The sequence below is a fragment of the Candida parapsilosis genome, contig 005504 (genome assembly GCF_000182765.1).
Source record: "Candida parapsilosis strain CDC317 annotated contig 005504".
Classification (NCBI taxonomy): Eukaryota; Fungi; Ascomycota; class Pichiomycetes; order Serinales; family Debaryomycetaceae; genus Lodderomyces; species Lodderomyces parapsilosis.
In genome coordinates, this window is record NW_023503277.1 from 411695 (window position 1) to 431193 (window position 19499).

Below are 19499 nucleotides of genomic sequence, written 5' to 3' on the forward strand. Positions count from 1 at the left end.
AATCTAATCATTTCCTCTTCCATTTTACATCGATGTTGGTTTGGTTTTCTCTTTTGAAAAGGATACATGAGGTTTCAAACCCGGGAACATTCTGTGCATTGTAGTAGGTGGCATCACTGGTGATTCCGTTGTCATCAAAATTGTCCCCGATCGACTCTCCCTCATAAATAGTACCATCCCAGCAATACCTTTCAAAACACTGCTTACATTGTTCACTCTGTTCAAGACCTAACCTCTCTTGTTCACGTCTGATGACGGCACATCCAATACAAGCATCCCATTCTTCATCCAACGTTCCATTCAATCTGGTTGCTGTTGCAAAACCATTAGATATCATTTGATTACGCTCTTCTAACGAGTATGCCATTTTGAACGTTGATGTGTTTGACCAGTAAGTGTAGGGACGATTTGCAGTGTAGATTATCAAAGGCACGTCATATATATCGGAAGTCAAGGAGGTCAAGTTCTTTGCATCACAACCAAAAAATGCAGGCTTTGAAGTCAAGTTCAAATTTTTAAACGTCTTTTGATCCGGGACATAGGGGAATGGAGTTCCCCTCCCCTGTGCTGAAAATTGGCGTTCATAAGTTTTGATCAAACTTGTCCCATCTGGCCATCCTAGGTGGTCGTTGGAGTTATCAAATGCAAATATCACGCTTAGGTTCCGACGAAGTAAAGGAACCAAAGGTACATTTTGACCGTCTTCACCACCGTCAACCAAATATAACGTGTCACTCTTTTCAATTGAATTCCTCGCATTTTGACTCTTGTAGAACGGGTTCGGATTATAATGCGCCACATCAACATTCAACCTCTCAAAAGGCTCGACAAGGAATTTATTCAACAAGTTCCTCAAAAACTCGGGAAGGTCTTGTGAATTTAATCCAAGAATGACGCTGTTGAACAATGAGGATGATGTGCCCATAAAGAACCCAACATTGTCGAAACCGTTGATGCAGTACAGCTTTCTTGGAGACCCGTTGTCCAACGATGTTCCCAAGTACTTGGTATCCACAAAAGCTTGCAATGAAGGATCCTCACTTCCAACTTCAAAGGGGGTGAGTGAAAACACTGTACTATTAAGATTGACAATGGAAGTTCCTGGTGCTCGACCAAGTGCAACCAATATTGGATAAGGCATTTGATAGTTTTGGAAACCGTTTTGAGACCTCAAGTCACTAAATCTATACCTAGCACCAGACTTTTCAAAGTTGGCTAGCAATTGATAGCTTAAAGCCCTGCCATATATATCAGTAATGGTCACACCGAAACCTGCTAGTAACTTCCCTTTCACTTCCAAGTTGATCAGAAGCCAGTAATCCAAATTACTGAGAATACTATTTCCATTAAACAACAAGGTATTCTGAATTTGCCACAACGTGTTTTGGTCAATCAATTCGTCGATGGACATCAAGTCATTGCTAACCAAGGAGCCAACCAACCATGAACCACCAGAAAGACCCGAGATGTAACTAGCAGCTTGCAATATACCTCCCAAACCTTTACCATTAGCCACTCTTGTTCTTGAATCCAATGCAGCGTATTGACCAGCACCAGCAAGCTGAGCTCTAAAACCACCACCAGAGAAAGCTAAACCTATAGTGGGGTTGGCTTTTTCAAGAAATTCATCAACATCAAAGTCAGCCAAATTTAAACCTTTGAGAAATGATTCAAGGCTTGGTTTCGCAACTGTTCTGTATCTATTATCGACATAATTTTTTTCGTCCTCATTGAGCCCCTCAAGAGATGATCTTGTCAATTTTCCCCAGGGACATGAAGCTCTGATTGGCGCATACCCGTGAGAAAAGAAGCCAAATGCGTAACTTAGGAGAAAAAAGCTGGCTAACAATGACAATTTTATGGGCATTTTTGATCATTGGCCCCATTGTTGCTCAAACAACAAGATGGATTGCTTTGATTATATTTAATGTGTTACATCGGATATCATCTGATTACTGTCCCCCAAGCTCATTCGTTATTACAAGTGGAGCCGGAATTTGCAAATCAATTTTTAGTTTTTGCGTTTCTCATATTCAAAGCTATTGGGATGGGAGATCATCGAATTTAACTAGCTAGTTGACATTTGATTTTGATACATGAACTTAGTAAAAAGCATAGAAATAAACCACATGTGATACAAGCAGGTTGATTCAGGTTTGGATACTGGGTACCATTGAGAACACTGATACCGGTGATCGACACCATTCCTTCTTAACCAAGTTCGGCTGTCGACTTTGACGAGCGAGAAAACCGTGTAAAGTTTTTACTTTTTCGAAAGTTTAACCAAAAAGAAACATTTTTGCAACCGCAAGTTCGATTTTGTGCCAACAATCATATACAAAACTATCACAATAGTGTATACTTGACTACCACTCTCGCTCTTTAGTTGTGAATCCTCGCGTTTCATCTCCAAATTCCATACTTTCATGCAGCCTTGTAAATGTCCTAGATGCCAGTATGTCGAGCGTTTTATCAAGATTAAAAACATGTCTTTCAATGTGATCTTTATTGTTGCGTAATTGCATCATATATACGCATTTCCAACGGGGTTAGACTCAACTCTTTAGAAGCTACTAGCCTTTATGCAAAAGCCAAGATTACGCTCCTCGAACATACCGGCTTCATTTCAGGTACTGTGGACGTTTTTTATTCGACTGATATTGTGATATCATCAAATGAAATCTCGAGTTGCCAAAGCAGCTAAAAGCTCCCATATTATACCACATCTTTAAAAACAAATATTAAATCATGCAATAGACCATAATCGTTCTTTCCAATCGGTTCATGAAGTGTTTTTACGTGTACGAAGATACTTTTCGTCCATCCGGGAACCAGCGGAGATTCACATAATTGGGTCGTCAAAAGCGAAATGAGTTCTCATAACATTAATCTAATATTTTATCTCAAATTGGCAAACGCTAATTTCAACACTGGGTAAGGGGGTCGAAATTTTAGCCTTTGACAGTACCCCAAACTATGCAGGAGAGAGAGAGAAGGCTTACAACTCCACAACACAGATACGCAAACACATATACCTTATAATTATCAAATAACTTACTAATATTTGATCTAAAAAAGTCTCTTTAACACCTAATCAGTGGAAATTGCATCTCTTTTGAGGTTGATACCTGTTTCATCAAACCCGGGGACATTCTGTGCATTGTAGTAGGTGACATCATTGGTGATTCCGTTGTCATCAAAATTGTCCCCGATCGACTCTCCCTCATAAATAGTACCATCCCAGCAATACCTTTCAAAACACTGCTTACATTGTTCACTCTGTTCAAGACCTAACCTCTCTTGTTCACGTCTGATGACGGCACATCCAATACAAGCATCCCATTCTTCATCCAACGTTCCATTCAATCTGGTTGCTGTTGCAAAACCATTAGATATCATTTGATTACGCTCTTCTAACGAGTATGCCATTTTGAACGTTGATGTGTTTGACCAGTAAGTGTAGGGACGATTTGCAGTGTAGATTATCAAAGGCACGTCATATATATCGGAAGTCAAGGAGGTCAAGTTCTTTGCATCACAACCAAAAAATGCAGGCTTTGAAGTCAAGTTCAAATTTTTAAACGTCTTTTGATCCGGGACATAGGGGAATGGAGCTCCTTGGCCCTGTGTTGAAAATTGACGCTCGTAGGTTCTAATTAAGCTTCTTCCGTCTGGCCAAGACGAATCACTATCGGAGTTATCAAATGCAAATATCACGTTTAACTTACGACGAAGCAACGGAACCAAAGGTATGTTTTGACCGTCTTCACCACCATCAACCAAATGTAAAGTATCACTCTTTTCAATCGAATTCCCCGCATTTTGACTCTTGTAGAATGGGTTTGGATTATAATGAGCCACGTCGATGTTCAATTTTTCAAAAGGCTCGATGGCAAACTTATTGAAGATTTTCTTTAAAAACTTAGGGAGATGTGGTGAGTTCAAATCAAGCACCCTTTTGTTGAAGACCGACGAAGACGTACCCATGAAAAAACCAGCATTGTCGAAACCGTTGATGCAGTACAGCTTTCTTGGAGACCCGTTGTCCAACGATGTTCCCAAGTACTTGGTATCCACAAAAGCTTGCAATGAAGGATCCTCGCTTCCAACTTCAAAGGGGGTGAGTGAAAACACTGTACTATTAAGATTGACAATGGAAGTTCCTGGTGCTCGACCAAGTGCAACCAATATTGGATAAGGCATTTGATAGTTTTGGAAACCGTTTTGAGACCTCAAGTCACTAAATCTATACCTAGCACCAGACTTTTCAAAGTTGGCTAGCAATTGATAGCTTAAAGCCCTGCCATATATATCAGTAATGGTTACACCGAAACCTGCAAACAATTTTCCTTGTACTTCCAAACTGATCTGAAGCCAGTGGTTAAGGTTGCTCAATACACTGTTTCCTTTGAATAATAACGACTTTTGCAGCTGCCACAACGTGTTTTGGTCAATCAATTCGTCGATGGACATCAAGTCATTGCTAACCAAGGAGCCAACCAACCATGAACCACCAGAAAGACCCGAGATGTAACTAGCAGCTTGCAATATACCTCCCAAACCTTTACCATTAGCCACTCTTGTTCTTGAATCCAATGCAGCGTATTGACCAGCACCAGCAAGCTGAGCTCTAAAACCACCACCAGAGAAAGCTAAACCTATAGTGGGGTTGGCTTTTTCAAGAAATTCATCAACATCAAAGTCAGCCAAATTTAAACCTTTGAGAAATGATTCAAGGCTTGGTTTCGCAACTGTTCTGTATCTATTATCGACATAATTTTTTTCGTCCTCATTGAGCCCCTCAAGAGATGATCTTGTAATTTTTCCTTGTGGACATGAAGCTCTAACTGGGGCATACCCATGTGAGAATAAACTGAAAGCTTGTTCCAAAAAGAGAAAGCTGGTCAATAATGTCAAAATAGTGAACATTTTGGTGAGGTACTGCCTATTGGGTTGTAGTAAATGAACAAGTAACCCCCCATATATATACTGTTATATGGTCTCGAATGTCAGACCACTCCCATCAGCTCAACACCCCCTCTGACGGCGTTCCCATGCTGGTGGGCCAAGGTTGCAAACCAGGTTTTTTTTAGTTCCCGCATTTATTTTGTAAACAGTGGGGATTGATTTGTGCAATCTAGGTGTTTTAGCTTGGTATTTGTTAATGACGACATGCCCCAATATAATAAAAGAAGATTTGGGTGCGTGGGACCCACAGTCTCTGTATTATTAAGTACTAGGTGTGCATTCTCTTTGAAAATTCAGTGTCTACAATCACAGCATCCACAAATTTCGAAGAATTTCCACTGTGAAAATACAAGGATTCTGGTCCAAGAATATTTGTTATAAATATAAGGCGCACTTTTGCAGCCGTTTTATTTTTTGGTTTTACGACCGCGATTTTTTTATGCATAGCCCTTGCATTCATACTCTGGGCTTGCAGTATGCAAATCCGCCTTATTTTTCCTAAGCTTATGTGCCTTGCTTCCACGTTTGAAAATCCATCGTTGTTCCCCATTTGCACAGAGTGGGGAATCCAGTTAGTTAGCTGGGTACGTTTTAGCGACCTTTCATTTTCTCCAAATAGGCAATCCCATTCCCTGGTGTATTTCTTGCGGTTCGATGGACGTACCTAACTTTCTGTATGAGCGGCTGCCTTCATCACTCGTTCTTGCTTGATGCTGTCTACAGCAATGGCAGCAGCCTGCATTGTAGAGAAGCGAGCCTTTTTCGAATGGGCCCATTAAACGATTACAAACTACACCACTAGGAGATATTTCTGTGAAAAAAAGAACTTCTTCAAATGCATGGAAGAAAAAGTTATGCAAAGCAGCGCCAAGATATCATTAAAAAATAGGACACCGGCAAATAGAATGCCCTTGAAAGCGATAGTGAGGTATTGTTTCTTCTTTGAGATATTCTGATTACAAAGTAGGCGTACAAAGAAACTTGAAGGAACAGATATTTGAGATGTTCCAATGAGAAAAAAATGGAGTGAGGGGTGTATTTGTTCAAAAAAGAAACCGTCTGTATTACCTGTCTTCAATGAGATACTTAAACAATACAATTTTCAAATATGGTATTCACAAAAATTCGATCGCTTCAATGAATGCATACCATATTTTGGTGTTTTATGCAAACTTAAAAGCAACTGGAAGTTTCTATTTCCTTTGTGACCAATAGAGACAAATCTCTGTTTGTTGTTTCTATTCAGAAGTTTATCAACTTTGATAAATCACACGTTAAATTGTAAAGTATATAAGCTCCATTGCCATACAACACCTTTTCACATATTCCTAATCAGTGGCGAGCTCATCTCTTTTGAGGTTGGCACCTGTTTCGTCAAATCCGGGGACATTTTGTGCATTGTAGTAGGTGGCATCACTGGTGATTCCATTGTCATCAAAATTGTCCCCGATCGACTCTCCCTCATAAATAGTACCATCCCAGCAATACCTTTCAAAACACTGCTTACATTGTTCACTCTGTTCAAGACCTAACCTCTCTTGTTCACGTCTGATGACGGCACATCCAATACAAGCATCCCATTCTTCATCCAACGTTCCATTCAATCTGGTTGCTGTTGCAAAACCATTAGATATCATTTGATTACGCTCTTCTAACGAGTATGCCATTTTGAACGTTGATGTGTTTGACCAGTAAGTGTAGGGACGATTTGCAGTGTAGATTATCAAAGGCACGTCATATATATCGGAAGTCAAGGAGGTCAAGTTCTTTGCATCACAACCAAAAAATGCAGGCTTTGAAGTTAAGTTCAAATTTTTAAACGTCTTTTGATCCGGGACATAGGGGAATGGAGTTCCCCTCCCCTGTGCTGAAAATTGGCGTTCATAAGTTTTGATCAAACTTGTCCCATCTGGCCATCCTAGGTGGTCGTTGGAGTTATCAAATGCAAATATCACGCTTAGGTTCCGACGAAGTAAAGGAACCAAAGGTACATTTTGACCGTCTTCACCACCGTCAACCAAATATAACGTGTCACTCTTTTCAATTGAATTCCTCGCATTTTGACTCTTGTAGAACGGGTTCGGATTATAATGCGCCACATCAACATTCAACCTCTCAAAAGGCTCGACAAGGAATTTATTCAACAAGTTCCTCAAAAACTCGGGAAGGTCTTGTGAATTTAATCCAAGAATGACGCTGTTGAACAATGAGGATGATGTGCCCATAAAGAACCCAACATTTTCAAATCCATTGACACAAGAACGGTTGTTTGCATACCCATCGTCTAATTGTGTTCCAAGATATTTTGTTTGAACAAATGATTGCAATGAAGGATCCTCACTTCCAACCTCATAAGGTGTGAGGGAGAACACAGTACTGTTGACACTAATAACCGAAGTCCCCGGTTCTCTACCTATGGAAACAAGGATAGGGAAAGGTGCTTGAAAACTTTGGTAGTTGCTTTGGTCAATAACTGAGCTGAACTTGTAACTGGCACCTTCATAGTCTGAATTTGTGAGCAATTGATAGCTCAAAGCTCGGCCGTAAACATCGGTAATGGTTACATCAAACCCTGCCTTCTTCTTTCCCCTTACTTCGTCATTTATCAGCTTCCAATAGTCCCAGTTACTTGGAATGTCTTCTCCATTGGCCACCAACGAATCCTGCAATTGCCAAAGAGCGTTATGGCTGAACAATTCGTCAATGGACATTAAGTCGTTGCTAACCAAGGAGCCAACCAACCACGAACCACCAGAAAGACCCGAGATGTAACTAGCAGCTTGCAATATACCTCCCAAACCTTTACCATTAGCCACTCTTGTTCTTGAATCCAATGCAGCGTATTGACCAGCACCAGCGAGCTGGGATCTGTAACCACCACCAGAGAAAGCAATACCAATAGTTGAATTAGTTTGGTCAAGAAATGAATCAACGTCAAAATTAGTCAAGTTAGCGTTTGAAAGGAATGCTTTCAAATTTGTTTTAGCAACCATTTTGTACCTATTGTCAACGTATCGCTTTTCATCAGGATTGATACCAGTAAGAGATGACCTAGTTAGTTGGCCGCCGGGACAAGAAACGGCAACAGGAGCATAGCCATGGGATGACGATGCTAGAATTGTATGAAACAACAAAAGGAGTACTAATATGAGCATTGTGATTGTTAAACGGCATGGCATCGAAAACGCATATCGGGATTTTGCTCACCATTATATAGTAAGATATCGTTATCATATAACCTCGGCAAAAAGCCGGACTTGATTTAGGAACGTGGCTATTATTCTTCAATCGTGATTTCCTTCCCTTGTATAATATGGAGGCGACGTAAAATGGAGTTGCATTGTCGTCGATCTTCCTCGATACGCGTATATCGATTTTCAAAACAGATTCATTTGAATTTATGAACAAAAGTGTGTATAAAAGACGCCATGCATGCCTCGAGATAACAATTACTGTGTTTTGTTTTTGTTCACCACTTCTTTAAGCGGATATACTATTGTTTTCGCAGCCGTTTTCTAAAATATTCGATCGCTTTGTGATATTATTGGACTTTTGAAAATATCAGCACACGTGCCATCTTGAGAAAGATGCCAAAACGCGTCAGCACTTCTAAACAATGACCGATGAAGACAAAGAAAGTTCGCTGAATAATGCCCATCAGTTCATCTATACACTTGTGGTAGGAAAATATTGTGTGACGCACTCAGCAACGGATAATCAATTCGTGCATTTGGTAGAAGTATTTCCGTCGGTATTTCCAATTATTCGCCCACACTGCACCATAAAAAGGCATTTGGAAGAGTTATTCAACTTCGTTTTCATGAACCATAACTAGCTACGAAACTGAAGCTGTATCGGAAAACCAAATTGGGCACTTGCTTGAAGCCTGTTTTAAGTCTAGACCCGCTACATAAAGGATTAACGGTGGCGAATATGGTGGGTTTCACATTGGTGCATCAGCCTAATTTGTGGTAATACCATCTATAGACGTTATCAAGAACCAAAGTAGGCTAGCTCTCATCTGTAAGGTATATTTCAATGGATCTTTAGTAGATGGTCCTTCATGACTGAAACTTGGCACTTCTTGGAAAGTGGAAAAGTGTTGCAAAAAAAGTACAACCTGAGTGGTATTGACACTCTATTAAACAACTACTCACGGCACTCCTCTAACAGCTAGAATATGTTATTTCATGTTCTACATCTTTTACTCAGCTCCCCTATTGTCTTAGCTACCTCCAATGGATATGCTCCAATTAAGGTCAAGTGTTCGGGTGGGAAACTCACTCGATCGGCTTCTGAGGGACTCAATAAAAATGAAATAACTTACATGGAGTCAAGATACCCAATTGCAGAGTTGAATCTAGCAAGCTATTTACACTCTGTAGAGCTAGAGGACTTTGATGTGAGCTCCTTTTTGAATGAGGCTAGTCCCACGATTGGCTTAGCATTTTCAGGTGGTGGATATCGTGCATTGTTGATTGGAGCTGGAGAATATGCAGCATTAGATGCTAGAACAAATATTTCCCAGGGTGTTGGCCTCGGTGGGATATTACAGTCAAGTAGCTACATATCAGGCTTATCTGGCGGAGCTTGGCTAGTTGGCTCGGTGGTATGCAACAATTTAATCAGCATTGACGAGCTTATTCACAACAATACCTTGTGGCAAACTACAAACTCCATCTTAAACTACTTTGATGATAATATCGTTGATCAATTGCTCATGTGGATTGATATAGGGGAACAAGTCAGGTCAAAACAGGATGCAGGTTTTAGTATAAGTATCACTGATGTATGGGGAAGAGCTTTAAGCTATCAGTTTTTGACCAATAAAAAGGATTACGGAGCAGGGTATAGGTTTAGTGATCTTATGAATGAGACAAATTTTCGCAACCATTACGCTCCGTTCCCAATCTTGTTAGCGGTTGGTAGAGTGCCTGATACCAACATTGTTAATTTGAATAGTACTGTTTTCTCACTTACTCCATTTGAAGTGGGAAGTGAATCACCTTATTTGAATTCTTTTGTGGCAACAAGGTCAATTGGAACATTGTTGGATAATGGGTTACCTCAGAACTCTACTTGTATCAGTGGGTTTGACAATGCTGGGTTTTTCATGGGAACATCTTCCTCATTGTTTAATGCAATCATCTTATCAATTGACAATGCTACATTGCCTGACTTTTTAAAAGAGTTTATCAACGAAACCATTATTGACCCTATTGTAAAGTCGAATATTGATGTTGCAAAGTACAATCCCAATGCATTCTATAATAGTGAAGATCCCCAAACTTCAATTGAGTCTTCGAAAACCCTATACTTGGTTGACGGCGGTGAAGATGGTCAAAATATTCCCCTTGTACCTCTCTTGAAAAGGAATATGAGTATTGTATTTGCATTTGATAATTCTGCTGACATAAATGGCCTACCAGATGGGACAAGTTTGGTAAAGACGTATGAACGTCAGTTTTTTGAAGCTGGAGCAAAGACACCATTTCCATATGTACCAGATCAAAAATCATTCCTTCATTTGAACCTCACTTCCCGACCAACATTCTTTGGTTGCAATGCCGGTAACCTAACTGCATTGACTGATAGTGTTTTTGATGTTCCACTAGTTGTATACATTGCCAATAAGCAGTATTCGTTTGCATCCAACACTTCCACATTCAAGTTACTGTACAGCATTGCTGATAGAAATGCCATGATCACTAATGGCTTTGAAGTTGCTTCAATGTTGAACGGGACATTGGATGAGGAATGGAGAGCATGTGTTGGGTGTGCAATAATCAGGAGAGAACAAGAAAGATTAGGTCTTGAACAAACCAAGCAGTGTAAACTTTGCTTTGAAAGGTATTGCTGGGATGGTACTATCTATGAAGAAAAGAAACTGAACATCAGTTGTTACAAGAGCTAATTTATTTGGTGAATACTTTCCCACTGAAGCTCGGTGTGTCCAACAGCGTCAGCAAAAACTGCTAATCCACGCTACTACAATCTATCTCTTCAAATCCAACACCTTTAATTTAAATCTAATGTACATGCTATATTAATCTAAATGAGGATAAAATTTAATCACTATTCAAAATATCTGGATAATCATCAACTTTACCACCTTCATAAATAATCTTATAGGTAGCTTCAAGCAATGGGAATTCATCTTGCAACTTGAAATGTTCCAACAATTCGTGAACTTCTTTAGCTGTGATTATACCTTGTGAACTTTGTCCCTTTAATACGATTTTTTCAGCTTCCCAAGCATCAACATTGTGTTCAATCATGTATCTGGCAACTTTGACATTTCTACCACCAGCGCAAGTTGTTATCAAGTCGGCAACACCGGCACTTTCCTCAGTGAAAGTAGTTGGATCAGGTGGAGCCAAACCTTTGATACCGAATTTTTGCCAATATGAAGCGAAATGAATAATCTCCTTGATACCAATTCTCATGATTGCAGCCTTGGCATTGTCACCCCAACCAGCACCGATAACGAAACCAACTGCACATGCAACCACATTTTTCAAAGCACCGGCAATTGAGGCACCAACAACATCTTGAATAACTCTAACGTGAAAGTATGGTCTGTGGAAAACTTCCTTCAATACATATTCATCGACATCTTTACCTTCACCTCTAAAATCATCAGGAATAGTGTAAGCTACTGATGTTTCTGACCATTTACCTTTGGCAACTTCAGTAGCAATGTTGGCACCAGACAAAACACCACAATAGATACCCAAGTCATCAGTTACTGATGTCGAGAGCAATTTGCAACCTTCTGGGTCAACTTCCAAACCTTTCAAACAAGAAATGGCTCTAGCAGTGGATTTGACATTTCCTTTCAATTGCTTGTTAACTCTTCCAAGGAATTGGTGAGGAATGTTGAATACCAACAAGTCAGCGTCTTTCACTGTGTCAACAATATCTGGGTTAGCAATCAAATTGGATGGCAATTGAATTCCTGGCAAATACTTGACATTCTCATGGTCTTCATTTATTATATCGGTCAATTTTCTACCATCAATGTCTTCTTGAAAAACCCACATCTGTACATCCTTTTGGAAAATTTCTGGTTTTTCAGCAGTGTTTTCAGCAACCAATTTGGCAACTGCAGTTCCCCAGTTACCAGAACCGATGATTGCTACTTTGAATGGTTTTTCAATAGTATATGGAGCAGATGCAGTCATTGTTGAATAATTTATTTGTAGTATGTAGTTTAATTAATAATTTGAGGAAATTGATTAAATTGAATTCAATTGTGGGAAATCGGTTGGTATTTATATATGTGAAAAAAAGAACAAAATCTTTAGTTGTGAAGAATGGATTCTAATTGCTGGTATTCAATATAAAAAACTCCGTATTAAAAATAGTTGAGAACTAAGAAATGTTTGGCGTCTAAATTTTTTTTTTTAATTTTGGGTCTATTTTTGTGATGAGCTTTGCTGTTTCTGATCTCTCCTCCTTTTTTTTCTTTTTTCTTTTGCTTTTTTTTTTATCAATTTACACCCCCCTCGCACTCACACTAACAAAATAGAGGGTGTTGATACACAACCAACAATGCATACACACTCTTCACTATCTACGTTCTTACTTTTTTGACATCTGTTCCATGCTTTTGATAGAACTTTTTTCCTTTTTCCTCATAACAGTATGAATTTCTTTTTCCTAATGTATGCAGGATAAAGATCTTACTTACTTACATACCGTATCTGTTATATACAGGTTTGCCAAAGTTGTACAAAGCTCTAAGATTTTCCGGTAAGACATTTTTTCTCTTTCTATTTTGTTGGTAAAAAGAAAATTAGGAACTGAGACTAACCGCCCTACTTTCAAAAGCTATAGGTTCTTGGAGATTGTGTCTTTTTCTCTTGCAAGACTGAGAAAGTTATCTGTAGGTTGAGATTACGGATTATCCCTTTACAGAGCTGTGTAGTTTTTCTCTCTGACACTCACGTGAGTGATACGAAAAAAGAAACGAGACACTACCTGGAAGCGTACACAAAAATAAGTAACTCATTTTCAAACTCTATGATGTAATGTCCCCAAAGAACTAATCAACTATGACGGATATACAATGCACTATCGGATGCAAACAAACAAAACTTAGGAAGAAGGAGCTACAATTATATGCCAACAACTGGCTACTTGTAGCCGACAATTACGACATCGAACATTTCAAATGAGGCTATCGAGCAGCTAATAATTAGCCAGCGTTTCCAAACTGAGATATTTTGCACCTCCTCTGCAGTCCCCGTGAACTTGGAGAGCCCTCTTTGCCAACCAACTGCAACTCTTACGTCATTGAAATCACACTCACAATCCGATCTCGTGTTAGAAACGGTCCTACGTAATAGGAAACTCCCAGTACTTGTTTATTGTTGAGGATTGGTTTCTGACAAGTTTGTGTCGTGAAGGCTCAACTTTTGTGACGTTTTTCGGACTTTTCTCGTTTCCAACACTCGTCTGCCTATAAAAAAATGCTTCACGTGACGTATTCAAATTTCAAAATAGCTACATTACACTATCAAAAAATTACACACTTGCTTATCTATGAGCAAAGCGTACATCCATACTGTCATCACCTCTACTATTGTATCTTTCATCTCTTTGTTCGCCAACAACTTGTCCCTTTCTCCAAGAAATGTCCTCATACAACCAATCATATTCATCTTCCCAGTCTTTGCTTCTCACTTGTCCACCGCTAATAATCCTGGCTGCCGTTAAGGGATCAGTCACACCTTCTAATTGATCACCAATGTGCGCAAGAGGATCAGGGAGCTTGTTAGATTGCTCTTGTTGTGGTTGTTCTCGTTGTAACCTCTTCTTCTGTTTCTGTGGTATTGCTTGTGGTGGTAAAGGGTGATTTAGAATGGTTTCATCAGAAAAATCGTCGGTATTAAACTGCATTGAGTTGATTTGATTCCTTTGTTCGTGGGGGTGATGCATTGGTTGAATATAATCCACATTGCGTGGTACCCCTGAATCTTCTTGAGCTGTTGTCTCCGCATCTGCCGAGGCATTCTCCTGTGACTTTAGCTCGTTGTTTTCTAGAACAGTCTCCTTATTAGCTATTGAATGCATCAAATTCAAGAAATTGGACTCCTTGAATTTTTCCGCCATGGCAGCATCATCAGTGTTCAATCTATTCATTGAGTTCTCTACCGACCGTGCTGTTTCAGCAAACAAATCTCTATCGTGATCCTCCAAAGCCTTATCCACAGATTCTGTCAAGTCTGCCTCACTTGCTTGTGTTTCTCGCACATTCAATTCTTTTTCTAGACGGTCAAACTCATTCTCCAAAATCTCCTCGTGTTGAGCTTCCAATTTATGCACTTGCTGATGCTCTGTTTGTTGAGAGAACTGGGGCACAACGTTAACGGCATTCATATTTAAACGGTTTTGAAACGTGCCTAATGAATAGTTTGGAACTTGCCCATGCATCATTGGTTGTTGATACTGTTGTTGTTGCTGCTGTGGTGCCCCGTTTTGCATAAATTGCTTCAGCCAGTTGCTGTTGACTTGTGGCTGTTGTCTTTGGTCAATACTCAAACTCGAAAAGTCATTCACCCAGCCATGTTGGACTTGTGGTTGTGAAGGGTGGTGTTGAGGTTGAAACTGTGGTCTATTCTGTTCCATAAACAGGGCGGCAAATTCATGGCCGGTGCCACCGTTGTTAAACCTGTGAAACTCCTGATTTAACTGTTGATCCACACCTTGACCTTGACGAAATTGATGTACACCTTGTGGTTGTGATTGGTTGCCTAGTCTTTGATGCTGTAATGAGGTATCTCTTTGAGTATGCTTATTCAAGTTTTGAATGGCACTTGATGGCCCACAACTAGCTGCATCCATCTTTGGTAGTTGGTTGACGTTTACGAGTATCTGGTCTGATAGTCTCTGGAAGAAGGAATATGATCTTATTTTTCTATCGCCCTCCTCTCTTTCCCCCACTTTTTTTCATTCACAAGCTCTTTTGCGCATTCTTATTTTTTACCAATTAACCGAGCATTCACGTGACATTTTGGTTTTCAGCTACATATTACTACCAAACCTAAATAAACTATCATCGAATAGCTCAAGAAAAGCCTCATGTAAAAATTCGTGTATGTTGGAAGTTTGCATTGACCTGCCATATTTCTTGAATGCCTTTTGGCCTGCTAATCTGACTAGAGTACCAGCAGAGTAGCATGCAAGGATATGGGCATCATTTGTATCCAAGTCAACCTTGTTGTCCCAATAGCTGTCCAAGTAATGGTTTGACCAGTTCACCAATGTTGCGATTGCACCAGTAAGTGTATCACCTTGTCCACCTACACGTTTGTTGGATCCAGAGGAATTATTAAGGACGACACTCTTTGAATTGGCAATTATATCAACCTCACCTTTACGATACACCAATACATCGCCCAATTTTGACGACAATTTCTGAGTTTGATCAATCAAGACTTGTTCTGAATAGTCTTTGGAAATATCGATTTCAATGTCAAGCTTTGTAGCAATGCGTTGAAATTCAACAATATTTGGTGTAATGATTGCCTTTGAGTAGTTTGAAATCAATTTTGGCTCTATTGATAAAAGGTACAATGAGTCAGCATCTAGCACAATTGGCTTATTCAAGACTTTAATCTCTTCAATTATTCTCACCAATGACTTTAACATTAACGGGTCACGGCCAAACCCTGGTCCAACCACAACGATATCCATTCTAGTTAGTAATGGTTGAACCTTTGGCAAAATGACATCATCAATTATTTTGGTGAGAACATTGGTTTGATTCAAAACATCTTCAATGGACATCTTTTTCAAATCCTCTAGCTCTCCATCCTTCAATTTCAATGCTGGGTTCTCCAAGTCAAGCAAATATGGATGAATCATTAAATCGGGTGAATACGACTTTATTATTGGTGCTGCTTGTTTTTCGCAAATTACATGAGATAAATCAGCACCAACCAAAGCAGCAGAATGGCTAGAAAAGAACGGAGCGCCAGTGTAGTCTTCGTTCCCACCAATGATACATATTCTCCCTGCTTGACCTTTATGAAAATTGGGGAGAAGTGGTTGAATTAGTTGGCGTGAGAGGGTAATCAATTCCTTCTGTGACTTGTTACGAAGCAGCATTGTTGTGAAGTGTATCTAAGATTGCGCTGATTGAGTTGATCGAAATACCCTTTATAGGATCAAAGTTGGTCAAGGCAGCAAACAAAATTTGGTGGTATGGTATGAGTTCCAGAAAAGTCCGATCACCTACAACAAGAATGTCTCACTAAAAATGTCGCAAACCCCTTTCCTTTAGAAAAAAGCAACCATTCAAAGTGCTACCATATTCATTGCAAAACTGTGGCAACTGACTGAACAGAGCTCAATTTACTCATTTGACTGTGGTGAGGCTTCTCCAATTCCTTCAGAATGGTCTTGTTCGTGTCGATCTCAATACAATCACAAGAAACTAATTATGTCTTGGTAAACTAGAGCGACTAATTGGAGTTAGTAATTGGCTTATTAATTTTTGTAACCGAACACACACACCCACACACACCCACACATTTTTTTTTTTGTCACATATTGTGTTGTTTTTTTCTTTTGCTCCTTTTCAAACTATTTAAATGTGCCAAAACTTTCACCCAATTGAATCGGCGGTTAATTACTTTTTTTACCAAGACATATTCACTTTTGATAACTCAATTGCAACAAAATGTCCACTGCCATGACAAGATTTCTCGCTCCAAGATACGTTGTACCATTCATTGGTGCCACTGCTTCTCTTGGCCTTGCTTACCACTACTCCACACAATCATTCATTAGAAATGAAACAGGAAAGACTTTTACTGGTGGTGATGAATGGATTGACTTGACTTTAAAGAAAGCCGAACAATTGAACCATAACACCAAACACTTGGTTTTCGACTTGAAAGATAAAGACGATCTTTCAGGTTTGGTTGTTGCTTCTATGTTGATGACTAAATTTGTTACTCCAAAGGGTAACAACGTTATCAGACCATACACCCCAGTTTCAGACGTCAATCAAAAAGGTGACATTGAATTTGTTATCAAAAAATACGATGAAGGTAAAATGTCCAGTCACATCCATGATTTGAAAGAAGGTGACACTTTATCTTTCAAAGGTCCATTTGTCAAATGGAAGTGGGAACCAAATCAATTCAAGTCAATTGCTTTGATTGGTGGTGGTTCCGGTATCACCCCATTATATCAATTGTTGCACGCCATTACCTCAAACCCAGAGGACAATACTAAAGTCCAATTGTTTTACGGTAACCTTTCTCCTGATGATATTTTGATTAAAGACAGACTCGACGAAATCGCCAAGAACAACAAGGACCAAGTTAGGGTTATTTATTTTGTTAATGACAAAAAGGGTAAAGACTTTGACGGTGTAGAGGGTTTCATCACTAAGGACTTTTTGCAAAAGAATTTGGACAAGCCAAGCCCAGACACGAAGATTTTTGTTTGTGGACCTCCTGGCTTGTACGATGCAATCTCTGGTAACAAGAAATCTCCATCGGATCAAGGTGAAGTTACTGGAGCTTTGGCTGACTTGGGTTACACCAAAGAACATGTTTTCAAATTTTAAATGGGGATCTAAATTATATATATATCGTTATATAGACGCAAAATTGAATCAAGAAAAATAAATATTAAAATTCCTTTCAAATGTGTATCATCGATGAAGACATTAAAGGTGGCTATTGAAGGATGCTGCCACGGCGATCTCAATAAAATATACAAGGGAATACCTTCTTCAACAGAGCTTCTTTTGATATGTGGTGATTTCCAAGCCCTACGCAACACATCTGACTATCAAGCATTAAGTGTACCTGAAAAATATCGACGTTTGGGAGATTTTCAATCTTACTACACTAGCAAAAAGAAAGCGCCTGTGCTTACAATATTCATTGGTGGTAATCATGAGTCATCGTCATACTTGCAGGAGTTGAAATATGGAGGTTGGGTGGCGCCCAATATATATTACCTTGGTGAATTTGGGAGTGTACACTATAAAGGACTTTCGATTTGCGGGTGGAGTGGTATCTACAACCCACACACATATATGAACAAGTCGTTTAATGTGGAAAGACTACCATTTGATTCTAATTCCATACGAAGTGTCTATCATCAAAAATTATCCAACTTTTTGAAAATGTATTTGCAACGAGATATGGATATTGTTCTAAGTCACGATTGGCCAGTTGGTATCGAGAAATTTGGTGATAAGTATAGGTTACTTAAACAGAAGCCATTTTTCACTCAAGATATCAAAAAAGGGCAATTGGGAAGCCCATTGAATAATGTATTATTGCATCACTTAAAACCTAGATATTGGTTCAGTGGGCACCTACATGTAAAGTTTAAAGCCAATGTTAATCACAACATATCCAAGCCAAAGCAAGTTAAAAATGCTAATGAGATATTGCTAGACATGGAGAGCCTGGATGAAGCCAGCGATGGTGAAAATCAACCCCAAAAAAAGATGAAACCAAATGGACATGTGGTCCATGACACTCAGTTTTTAGCATTGGACAAATACGGCCCCCGTCGATCTTACTTTGAAGTAATAAATATTCCAATCTTGGAAAATAACCACCCGTCAGTGCATGATGATGGATTGTACTATGATAAACGAGCCATAGCGATAAATCGTGTGGTTGAAAAATATCGAATTGATCAGAAGACTGAGTTTGAGCTGATGAGCCCTAGGGAGATATTACGGGATCCAAGGAAGCTTGAGAAATTTATTCCACTTGTCGCAAAAGAGCTGGAGGAGATTAACCAAATTGATGATAATCAGTTCGTAATACCAAAGAATTTTGAGGTTGTTGCACCTGCTGATTACGATGGTGAATTGAAATATTACCCAAATGCCCAAACAGAAGAGTATTGTCGTAAATTTGGCATACCTCAACAAGATTACCAGTTGTGACTCAACTTAGCTCAATGTGAAGTTGTTTGGTTTTCTTGCTCTTTTCTCTGTTTTTCTGCATCCATCATTCTGTGTCACTGACCTTACGCACTGGCCGCATGAGATATCCTGATGTTTATTTTTTCGCTACATTTGGACTTTTAATGTAACAATATGTTTTTAGTGTTGTCTCTCTCTCTCTCTCTTTTCCCCGGAGCTCCGTGATTATTAGCTCTATCGCCGTGAGGTTATATAGATTACTGCATTCTCTAAGCAGTTTATAGAAACACAAGAAAAGGCGGATTGGACCTCTCTTCAACCACTTCACGTAAGTACACCTTTTAGTTCCATAGAGTAACCCCCCGCCAAGCGCATTTTGACAATAAAAACTTGAAATTTTCTTAACTTCTTTATTGCAACGATAAAATTGGCTTCGAGGCTAACGAAAGGAACCATAAAAAAACTAAAAATAAAAAAAAAGTCACCAACAAAAAGCACTTGCCTGACCACAAGCCTGCGCCCACATTTCATACCATACTAAAGGCAATCGTCAAATAATTCAAGCGAGTGAATTTTGGTACTATCCTGAACTTACACACTCCTTTACCATATCCACCAT

General features: G+C 39.3%; 9 protein-coding genes across 9 annotated transcripts; 3 read left to right on the plus strand and 6 right to left on the minus strand. All coding sequences in view use genetic code 12, as the record gives it.

The window, feature by feature from the left end:
* Positions 1–7: 7 nt before the first annotated feature.
* On the minus strand, positions 8–1867 carry CPAR2_601730 (uncharacterized protein; the record flags this gene model as incomplete). Its single annotated transcript, XM_036807612.1, has 1 exon — positions 8–1867. One exon carries the CDS (start codon positions 1865–1867, stop codon positions 8–10), a length of 1860 nt encoding a protein of 619 aa, XP_036662938.1.
* Positions 1868–3090: 1223 nt separating this feature from the next.
* On the minus strand, positions 3091–4929 carry CPAR2_601740 (uncharacterized protein; the record flags this gene model as incomplete). Its single annotated transcript, XM_036807623.1, has 1 exon — positions 3091–4929. The coding sequence occupies one exon, from the start codon at positions 4927–4929 to the stop codon at positions 3091–3093; it is 1839 nt and encodes a 612-aa protein (XP_036662939.1).
* Positions 4930–6296: 1367 nt separating this feature from the next.
* CPAR2_601750 (uncharacterized protein) lies at positions 6297–8123 on the minus strand (the record flags this gene model as incomplete). Its single annotated transcript, XM_036807634.1, has 1 exon — positions 6297–8123. The coding sequence occupies one exon, from the start codon at positions 8121–8123 to the stop codon at positions 6297–6299; it is 1827 nt and encodes a 608-aa protein (XP_036662940.1).
* Positions 8124–9148: 1025 nt separating this feature from the next.
* CPAR2_601760 (uncharacterized protein) lies at positions 9149–10882 on the plus strand (the record flags this gene model as incomplete). The annotated part of the gene is made up of 1 exon (XM_036807645.1): positions 9149–10882. One exon carries the CDS (start codon positions 9149–9151, stop codon positions 10880–10882), a length of 1734 nt encoding a protein of 577 aa, XP_036662941.1.
* Positions 10883–11036: 154 nt separating this feature from the next.
* Positions 11037–12152, minus strand: GPD2 (Gpd2p; the record flags this gene model as incomplete). Its single annotated transcript, XM_036807657.1, has 1 exon — positions 11037–12152. One exon carries the CDS (start codon positions 12150–12152, stop codon positions 11037–11039), a length of 1116 nt encoding a protein of 371 aa, XP_036662942.1.
* Positions 12153–13509: 1357 nt separating this feature from the next.
* Positions 13510–14817, minus strand: CPAR2_601780 (uncharacterized protein; the record flags this gene model as incomplete). Its single annotated transcript, XM_036807668.1, has 1 exon — positions 13510–14817. One exon carries the CDS (start codon positions 14815–14817, stop codon positions 13510–13512), a length of 1308 nt encoding a protein of 435 aa, XP_036662943.1.
* Positions 14818–14997: 180 nt separating this feature from the next.
* On the minus strand, positions 14998–16083 carry CPAR2_601790 (NADHX dehydratase; the record flags this gene model as incomplete). Its single annotated transcript, XM_036807679.1, has 1 exon — positions 14998–16083. The coding sequence occupies one exon, from the start codon at positions 16081–16083 to the stop codon at positions 14998–15000; it is 1086 nt and encodes a 361-aa protein (XP_036662944.1).
* A 574-nt stretch (positions 16084–16657) lies between these two features.
* On the plus strand, positions 16658–17554 carry MCR1 (cytochrome-b5 reductase; the record flags this gene model as incomplete). The annotated part of the gene is made up of 1 exon (XM_036807690.1): positions 16658–17554. The coding sequence occupies one exon, from the start codon at positions 16658–16660 to the stop codon at positions 17552–17554; it is 897 nt and encodes a 298-aa protein (XP_036662945.1).
* Positions 17555–17647: 93 nt separating this feature from the next.
* On the plus strand, positions 17648–18901 carry DBR1 (RNA lariat debranching enzyme; the record flags this gene model as incomplete). Its single annotated transcript, XM_036807701.1, has 1 exon — positions 17648–18901. One exon carries the CDS (start codon positions 17648–17650, stop codon positions 18899–18901), a length of 1254 nt encoding a protein of 417 aa, XP_036662946.1.
* Between the last annotated feature and the right edge of the window lie 598 nt (positions 18902–19499).